Source organism: Parasteatoda tepidariorum, chromosome 11 (assembly GCF_982258835.1).
Source record: "Parasteatoda tepidariorum strain Cologne lab strain chromosome 11, Ptep-v5.0, whole genome shotgun sequence".
Taxonomy (NCBI): Eukaryota; Metazoa; Arthropoda; class Arachnida; order Araneae; family Theridiidae; genus Parasteatoda; species Parasteatoda tepidariorum.
The window spans coordinates 3,718,248-3,728,599 of NC_141765.1; the positions used below are offsets into that span (position 1 = coordinate 3,718,248).

At 28.6% G+C, this 10,352-nt stretch overlaps 1 protein-coding gene across 4 annotated transcripts in view; it reads right to left on the reverse strand.

The window, feature by feature from the left end:
• Window positions 1-10,151, reverse strand: part of LOC107442720 (A-kinase anchor protein 7) — a 76,002-nt gene extending 65,851 nt beyond the window's left edge. For 2 of the 4 annotated variants that reach the window (XM_087154755.1, XM_043048030.3), the window contains exons 1-2: window positions 9,588-10,048; window positions 630-715 (exon numbers count right to left, since the gene is read on the reverse strand). In XM_087154755.1, coding sequence (XP_087010881.1) covers window positions 630-715; window positions 9,588-9,870 — 369 coding nt within the window. In that variant the 5' untranslated portion in view covers window positions 9,871-10,048. Of the gene's footprint in view, window positions 1-629; window positions 716-9,587 lie in introns of all 4 variants that reach the window. The other 2 variants (XM_087154756.1, XM_087154754.1) reach the window with 2 other exon arrangements.
• Window positions 10,152-10,352: the final 201 nt, after the last annotated feature.

The window sequence follows — 10,352 nt, forward strand, 5'->3', positions numbered from 1 at the left end:
AAATAACTAAATAAAATAAAATTAATTAGTAAATTAAAACTAAATAAATAAAATTAGTTTTCTGAAATTTGGACTAAATTTACTCAAGACTTCAAATTCAACAAAATTTGACTGCTAGAGTAAATTTAAAATCCAGATTTTTAAAAATTAATGTCATAAGATTCATACTCTTACCATTTTATGTTGCCACTGAGAGACTTTCGAACATTGTCATTTATTTTTCAAAAATGAAGCCAGAATAGAGCCTTCCTCCACAAATTTCTTGCATTGTGCACTTAAAATTCATTGTAAAAAAAAAAATTTAAAAAAATTCTTTTATTGAAACAATATTTATGCTATAACAATATTTTTAAACTGAGTAATAGAAATACTAAATCTTTAATTTAGTCTTGAAAATTACGGTAAAAAATTATGAAGAGGATATTATTTTTAAGTCAAGTGTTTTAAATTAACTAAACTGCAAAGGTCTTATAGATCATGAAAAGAGATACAAACTGATTTTATTTCCAAGTTTCTTTTAGTATGTGAAAAGCAAAACTAGCTTTTTTCTATCAGCATTTTTCTCAACACTGCAGTTATAAAAAATATATAAATAAGTAAAAAATAAAAACATATAATTCTGAAATTACCTGTTGATCAGTTACTTGAACAGCAATAAAATAATTAGGCAGCTTCTTAGTTTTCTTTCCAGAAGCAACTATATTATCCAAAGACACTAAAAAAATAAAGAAAGTCATGTATGCAAAACTCAGAGACACATTTCACACAACAACAGCAGGGCTTAATCCAGGTTTTCAATCCTAGTACCTATTTTTGTGAGAGAAAAATGACTTTTGTGGAAAAAAAAAAAATTTGTGAAAATTTAGTATTGCTAAAAAAAACATAAAAACTACATATGTATACAAAAAGTACAATACTATAAAAATATTCACATATTGCTCAAGGAATTGCTTATAAGACAGCTTGCAGATTAATTACATTTATTAATTCAATGTAAATTATACAGCCAGCCAGCATAGAAATTATGGAATTTACTATACAGATTAATATTATGGTTAAAAATTAGATTTATATAAAGTTTAAAAATTTTTTTTAACTAACTTACTAATAAAATTTATTGAACTTATTATGATTAAGAAATTATTATTTTGATATTGTGCTAACTTTTACTTTTGAATTAGTGATCGAAAAAATAATAGAAATACAGAATACATAGATAAAATTATAATAACCGCTAATAATAACCGCTCGGAAAACTATTCAGCACTTAAATTCCTTCGAACTTTTTTTTTATTTTCGTGAAGATGCGTTTTTTTTTGCTTAAAAGTTTGTTGAAATACTGATTTTTATTTTATTTTGTGAAGGTACCGATTCTTTTTTTAAAATTTTGTGAAGGTACCGATTCTTTTTTTAAAATTTTGTGAAGGTACAGAAAAACGGTACCAAAATCGACCTAGATTAAGCCCTGAACAGAGACACATTAATTAACACATTTTGAGGACAAAAGGGCTGAAAAGAAGAGGTATTGTTAATCTGCAAAAAAAGAAATAAATAAAATAAATAGTAAATAAAATAAAAACTTCAAATGTGGTATAAGATATTTACTCTGTATTTTAACTTGTGAATAAAACCTAGTTAAATGTTAGTAGAAAACTGAAACTCAGGGTCGTAATTGCACAAAAGTCAGAACGTAGTCCCTAGGTCTCCATGGTCAAGGTAGTCCTGAATGTAGGACACGCTCCTTCAAGATGTTTTAAAATCATTCTTTTTCAAACTTATTTAAATGAAAAGTAAGCTAAAGAGAAAGTGTACAGAAAGTACTGTAAAAATATAAAATTTTATTTTGTAGTCATATGATAAGGTTCCCTCTTTCCTTGAAATAGAATGTAAAAAAAAAAAAAAAAAAAACTTTCTGAGAATTTTTTCCTTGAGGTAAAAGTGATCAAAAGCATTCAATGGATGTAAAAGAATCTGCATATTGTACTTAAATTTGTTGTAGTTGTTTGATGAATGATCGAGCCTAACACCTAAAGAAAGAGTACCATGTATTATTTACATTTGCAATTGCTGTGAACCAGATTTCTTTCCTTTGAAATGTTTCCAAGAAAATCATTTGATGTTTCACTTGACCACCATTGTTATTACAGTGGAAAGTTGCGTATCCGGAATCGGTGGGACTTCAGGAAGTCTGGATATTAGATTTTTCCGTATAATAGATCCCCAAAGTAAACAAAGCTTAAAACGAGATAATAAACCAGTTTTCCCCAACCTTTTTATCACCACGGACCTGTCAATATTTGATCATTTTACCGCGGCCCGTTGGGTGGGGGGACGTTGATTGCTTATATTATAGATTATTTTGATTTATTAATTTTCATTTCATTGTATTTAAAGATGCCTTCAAAATAAAATACAGTTACACTAAAAAATAAATGTAAAGGGATTTAACATTTTAACTTACTAGAACATTAAATCAATGAGAATCCTGAGCTTGTTTCTTTGCAATACGACAGTTTCATCTGGGGGTAATCGGTGACAATGATACATTACAAACATTAAAAAATTTATGTCACTACCTTCGGGGGGCCTTTTTTTTTTAAATAAATAAAATTTTAATGGAACATAGATATTTTTAATTCGAGCTATAAACCTAGGAATTTAAATTTAGTTTCAAAGAAATGGGCAGCCCGGTACCATTTGATCCACAGACCGGAGGTTGGGGAACACTGTAATAAACGATCTGAATCTAAGAAGCAAGAAATAAACATTATTTTTCGGGCAATAATGTCTTAGTATTAGAATGATATCTAATCAATCAAAAACAAAATATTAGAAAACAAAATTATTGCTTAAATTACAGAAAAGGAAAAAAAATTTGACTGTTATGAAAATATTAATTTCTCTCTCCACCATTTTGAACTAGAAGGATTCAAGCAAGAAGTGGAAATTCCTGTCATTCATTAAGTTGAGGGCCTGGAAGTGATAAATTCTTACTTTCTCCCCATCATTGGCTATCAATCAAGCATGAAGGTGTGGCATGCTGATTGGGTTCTCTTCATTTTTTCTTGCTTGACTGAAAGTGACTCTCCCTCCAGGTACTGTTTGTCTACGATAGGTACTCTGACCGCCACAAAGTCTGCAGCAGTCTGGTGCTATGGAAACAAGAAGAGGGCATTTTAAGGAGGGTAGCTTCGATGATTGCTTGTATGGGAAGTATACCAGATTGGCTGAATCAGCCACCAGTAGGAGACTTATTTAATCTGATTCAAGAACTTTTTCAAGATTCGCATGAATGTTTCTTTCTTACTTAAAATGATTCTCTCTACTCAATCGGTTGTTATATTTTAAATACAAAGGAAAAAAAGTTAACCAAAATTCTGACATTAAGGGTAGTACAGGTTTTTTTAATGTTACTTTTTAATTTTACAATATTTATTATGAATGTTCATTGATTGTTAGATGCAGGGATAAGATTAGCCAAAAGGCAAAAAAGCTGAATTTCCACAATAGTAAATTTTACGCAAACACAACCCTTTAATAATAAATTCCAGACAGTTTAAGGTAATAAATAATGTGTTGACATTCAATTGTGTACTAATCTATTATTATATAAATGATTACATTGATACTTAACATTTAGTGAAAATAAAAATTACCAATTGAAAAAATAAAGTTGGAAATTATATTTTTCCTCAGTTCACATAAGAGACAATTATTACTTGAAAAACTACCTGGTTTAGCAAATTAAAACTACTGAGAATATACATTAATATTTCATTTCTTTTAATAAATACTGTTATGTGATTTATAGCAAATATATCAGTAATATTACTTTTTAAATTATATTGAAAAAAAAAACTTTAACAATGGACCGAATCATTATGTTCATATTATAGTCTAACTAACTAGAGCCCTCTGAAATATATCTATAACAGTGAAGTAGAAATATATAGTAACTCCTTAACATACAAAAATTGCTATTTTAGTTTGAAAAATTATATGACAATCAGCAACTGTTTAGATAATTGTGTTTTATTTGATAAGAATTTTGCATTTTATAGCATAAATAACAGCAATTATAAATAAAATTTTGATGATGAGTTAATTAACTCTTTTTCCAAACAAACAAAAAAAATTAAATTAAATCCCTTTTTAAGTGATTGCTTTTGTTTGCTATGTCTTTTATGTTTGCTATATTTAGTCGTTAGTCCATCTTCAAACATCTTGAGACAAATCCTATTTTTTCTTCTTTGCAAGCACAGAGTGTAAGTTTTGAATATATTCCCTTCCAGTTTCTTTGATGTTGTAACACTTACATATACTAATAAACATCGTTAGAAAAACAGTCACCTTTATAGTAACTAATTTTTAAAAAAATTTACTTCTTACAAGAATTGCGATAGTTGATCTTAAAATTTTGTGAATATAAGTAACAATTATGAATTTTGAAATCACATGAATATGAAACTAGATACACGATTTTGAAAATGAGAAAATACAAACTGGGATATCGAATTTTTAAAACGCGTAAATACAAATCACGATTCATAATTTTTAGATCACGTAAATACGAATCATGATGCGTAATTTTTAGATTGCATGAATAAGAATTATGATGCATAATTTTTAGAATGCATGAATGCGAATCCCAATGTCTTATTTTAAAATCACGTATAAATACGAAAATCAATGTTTGATATTATAAACGGCATGAGCAAATCAAGACATTGAATTTTAAACTTGCGTGAATACGAATCGCTACATAGGTTTTTAAAAAGGCGTAAATACGAATCACAATATCGGATTTTAAATCTCGTAAATAAGAATCGCAACGTACAATATTCAAATTGAGTGAATAAGAATCGCAACACGCAAATATGAAAAGCTATATTAAAATCCTGTGAACATGAATCGAGATATTAGCAGATTCCAGGCTTGGGACCTCTAAAAGGCTTGTCAGAAGCAGCGTCATTTGAACTACGAAAATCGGATCTATCTGGAGGGCGGGTAAAAAGTTCGGAAAATCTTATCTGCCGCACGTAAAAGGGGAGAAAATAGCTAAAATAAGTAAAAATGAGAAAGGATTGGTAGCTATGTAGTTTGAATTTTCTGTTTCTCTTTGAAAATCGGTGAATTTTCTGAAAAAGCGGAATACTTATAAAAAATGTGAAATTTTCAGAAAATCTGAATTTTTGATAAAAAAGCTGAATGTTAGGAGATAAAAGTGAAAAAAGCGGAAATCCGCTAAAAAGCGGAAAAATCTCATCCCTGTAGATGGTTTAACTTCTAAACTTGTACATTTCTTAAAGCAGTTAATTTCTTTTATTACTTGAATTTTCTGGAAAAAGTGAAGAGCTTAAACTTAATAACTCTGATTTTAAAAGGAGATAAAACTTTTGCTGAAAATAGAAATAGTTCACGATATCTGTGCCGTAGAAATATTAAATATCTTTGTTTTTATTACTTATTTTTAAATTATTTTATTTTTTTGAAACTGAAAGCAAGTTACCACAACTAGGATAAAATCTAAAACTATCAACTATGATTTTTATCAGCACCCATCAAACCATCTGAAATTATCTAAGATTTTTTTGCTTAAATTACGTTTTCTTATTCGTATTTTATTGTAACCAGTATAGTTTTTCTCACTATTTATTCAAAACAGTTTTTATTAGCACATTTATTTTTTTCTTAATAACTAATTTACTATGCATGATAAATTTATAGATGAGTTATTTATTAATAAAACATTGAGCTGCCTTAAACAATTTTATACGATTTCCATACATATCCTATTTATCAATCATTATTCATAGAAATAACAATTTCAATTTGTCATTGTATTTGGACAAATAGTATCCATGAAAATCAGAAGAGAGCTGAAACATAAAAAGGAACAATTTATTCAAGTTATTAAGTTTAATAATTAATGAAAGACTTCCTGAAATTTTGAAAATGTTAGTTACTAATGCTTCTTTTGTGAAAACATTGTAGCTCTTTTGCAACCATTTGAAGGCCAAGGAAAGCATCAAAGGGGTTTTTCTTTAAAAGGTCTGAATGTGTGTAAAAATAAATATTCATACTCCAAACAGGAGTTTGACATTTATGAATTGTACAATAAGAAGGATACTCTTTATTATGAACTGCAGGGTGCCTGTAAGCTTTAGTCCCTCTGTTACTGCCCACTGATGAGAAATGCCTCATCTCTTTTGTAAGATCCATGAGAAAATCTTAGTTTCACTAGAAATATATTCCTTTAGGAGCCCTGAGTCTATGCCCCTTTTTATCCATTCTTTTTGCTGGCTTTTACACTAACATTAATGACAGGAATAAGCAGGGACAAAAACAAAAAAATTGCTTGCTTAAACATTTTGTTGCAACAGCTCATTCAATAATTTCTCTTGTTACAAAAATATGAAGGTTCCTTTTGTTGGGAAGGGGTTTCAAGGAGTCAAGAAAAGTTTAATGAATGCGAAAGAAAAGTTCACACATTCTAACTTTTCCAAGAAAAAAATATTGCAAATCAGCGAATTCCAAGTTATTCTGAGAATTTTAAATATATTATCTGTCATTGGATAGTTAATATATTATCCGCCAAAGCTCGTTAACTTATTTTTATTTTCTTTACTTACTAATTTGAACTTAAAAATCTTTCAAATGTCTCTTTTATTTCAATAAATAAAATAAAACACTAGTAAATTTTGTTTATTAAATATAAAAGAATTTGGAACTAACATTTTCATATTCAGAGAGAGAAAGAATTAAATTTTAGGTTCAGTAGTTTAAAATTTTTTTTTAAACAATCGCCGTTTTGCTCTGTTTTCTGTTTCTTATTAAAGTATAGTATTGTTTTGTCCAAATTAGTATAGTAATTTCTTAATTATGACTAATACAGTACGGAACCGATTATCCGGAACGGTCGGGACGATCGGTATTCCGGATAACTGATTTTTCCGGTTTTCTGAATCGCTACAAAAAGCCGTTTTTTTTTAATTGTTAAACCCAACTAAAAAATTGGAAATAATCTTAAAAATAAGAAAAAACGATGAAGTAATACACTAATGATTATTTCCAAAATGATGGTAAGGTAAACATCTTTAAAAAAAGAAAGAAAAATCGTAAAATCTTATGAGGAAAAAAAAAATTTCTTTTTAAAAATGACGAGAAAATTTATTGAATTTCGTTCCGGTTTTTGGGTTTTCTGATTTCCGGATAACGGGTTCTGTACTGTAATTTATTGTATTTTTGTTTCCGTTTTTGTTTGTTAGGATGTTGATTAACTGTGTAAAATTTAGGTTTCGCACGTAATTATTAATACGATAGCAGCCATTTTTCATGCTCTTTGAGTTGGTTGATGGAGAGGTAATTTAAGGGCTTTTTCCTTAGCTTCATTAGCAAAACACTCAAACGCATTGTACAGAATTTTACGTGCTTGTGATTTTAAAACTTTACCTTTTTTGAATTTAAAAGGCATTTCTCAAATTTCAAAAAAGTTAAAAGAGGAAAAATAAAATAAAAAATTTACAACTCAAATAAATTTGTTGAATTTTTTTTCTAAAACAGAAGCTTTTGAAAAAGAGAAAAGGTTAAAAAAAGGAATCGAATGCTCTAAATGATGTTTCAGGTGCGAATGCTCATTTCTCTTCACTCTAGGGCTAATACAATAGATCGAAGAAAGAAGTCTCCTTTTCTCCCACCGAAACCAGCCCTAAAGAGGGACCTCGCACCCCTACTTGAAATAATCATACCTCGTTACCATAGTCACCGCCACACCTCCAGACAAATGTCTATCAGAGTACCTATCCTAGACAAACAGTAAATGTTTGCTGCATTTACCCTTTTTCACAGTATTACTTCTTTCCCTAACACTCTAATAAAAAGGTTCCAGGAAATGCCTCTTTTACTAGCCAGCTGCATAGGAAAGAAGGGGGATGGGACTCAGTTGTGCTCTTTTGAAAACAAATCTCCCCCCTTTCCTGTATTCCAGAGGAGGAGTGTCATCCATGGTCTTGATAGATGTTTTCTCCCATTTATGGGTTCAATGCATAAATCACTAGAAACTAGAAAAGGAAAAAATGTGTCAAAAGATTTCTGTTTTTTTTTTTTTTCTTTAAGAGAGGGGAAGATGAAGAGACGTTTGTTTATTTTGATTGTTAAAAAGTGTCCAGGGAATCGACCCTTCTGGAAAAGGTATACACTGTATATGGTTTCTCAAAAATTAAAGATTCTCATAATTGAGAAAAATAAATTTTTCATGAAGGAAAAAATTGTGGCCTCTTTGTCAATTATTTCCTAACAGCAAAAAAATTAGTGTTAATAAATTTTGTCAATTATTTCTGAACGACAGTGTTTTGGTTTGTACAAAAAAAAAATTCAAGGTCAAGCTTAAGATTCAAGCCAAATTTATAATGTAGGTAGGAAATTTATTGTTAATAGGTTTTAGCTAAATAAAAAAAAAATTTATTTTAAAAAATTTAATGAATGCATTTAAACTGTTTTTTTTATTTTTAATATTTTCGTTCCTTTCAACTTTTTAAATATATTATAAGTAGAGTCCAGATTTTGATAACAATTGCATTTTTTCTCTTTTGGGACATTTTTATTATTTTGCATTTTGAAGCATTTTTAAGTTTTAGGGGTGCTCTTTTTCCCCCATGCTCAGGAGTCAATATATTTTCCTTTTTATGTTATTTTAACATATAAAATTTATTTTAAATTTAAATGAATATAGAAACTGATTTCAACGCATTACAAATTTTGAAACAAATGAAAGTAATTTTAAAGATGAAAACATTCTTTTACATAAATAATATTTTTACTTAAATAATAGGGCAATTTTAAGGATATTTTTCGCAATTTTAAAGACAAATTTCGTAAATCTAAGAGCATTTATAGGAATTTTTTAGGTCATCATAATCTGGGCTCTAATTATTAGTTTAAATTATGTGTTACAAGATGAGAAAAAAGATTAAATAAAAAAATTTTTAATTCAATTATTTTAAGTTTTGTTAGATTAGTAACTGTTATTGAAATTTGATTTGAAAAATTTAATTTCCTTGTTTGTTTTTTGTTTTATTTTAAATTTTCTAATTACGTAATATTTTTGGTATTTATCTTTTTCTGCTGTTTCTAAAATGAGTGAAATCTAAATAGTAAACAAAGTTAAAAATTTCGTGTAAAATTACTTGATTTTTGAAAATTCATTGTTCTTTATTATGGTCCTACATTTAGAAATATGACATAATATAGGAACATTTTAAAATTAAACTAATAAGTATTTATTTAAAAAGATTTTTAAATGTAGTATGATGATTACTATTTATTTCTCAACATTTTTCTGTCTTTCATTCAGTTCAGTATGTTTTAACGTTTAGCAAGTTAAATCAAAATTAGAACTTTTATATATAGCAATGACCTTCACACTTCAAAATTTAATCAGCAATATAATTTTATTATAGTTTCTCGAGGGCCACAGCCCGGAGGTAGCCAATACTTGGCGGCGAATATTCTATCACAGATCACGATAAGGAAATCTCCCCCTCCCCCATTTTAATATTTTATATACTAATAATAAAATTTTAAAATACCTTTATCATCATTCATCCTTGAACAAGAAGAATGTGCGATATTCTCAATGTGTTCATTGAATTTCAAACAATTTTCACCTTCAACTTTGTTGATTTTAGATGAAATATTTTTGAAGTATGATCTACGCAGATATGGAGCTTCCTTCAGAATGAAACTTACAGTTTTGTATACTATACAGCACATGAATACAAAATCAGAAATGAGTTCTCTTTCATGAAACAAAAATCTTTCTTTCTCGAAACAAGTCACTTTTAATATGTCACTAATTATTTTGAATTTCATTACAATACTACTCTAAAAGCATAGTGTCACAGACATAGAAACATTAGAGAACCAGACAAGAAAACTTAGAGAAAATTGAAGAACAAAATTTTGAAAAAACTTTATTTACTGTTTCCCGGGCTGCTTCCGGCTATTCTTTTTTCATCTCAATTTCTCTCTCACTTTCGATTATTGGGGGCCGAGCGGTATCGCCGGTCCAAACGCTCTGTTAAGCGTGGAGTAGCGGGTTCGAATCCCGCCGTAACCCTGGATGTATTCTTTGTGATGTCTTTCTCTGAATTGTTCTATCTGTCCTTCTACTTGACAATGACTTATAAGCCTATATTGAGCACACAAGTCAGCAAATGTATGTAATTTCAATAAAAGAAAAATAAAAAAAAAATCGATTATTGGGTAACTAGTTTTTAACCATAGTTTCTACTACAGAATGGCAACAGGGAGATGATAACGTTGGATAAATGTGATTTTTGTAGATTTTCGCC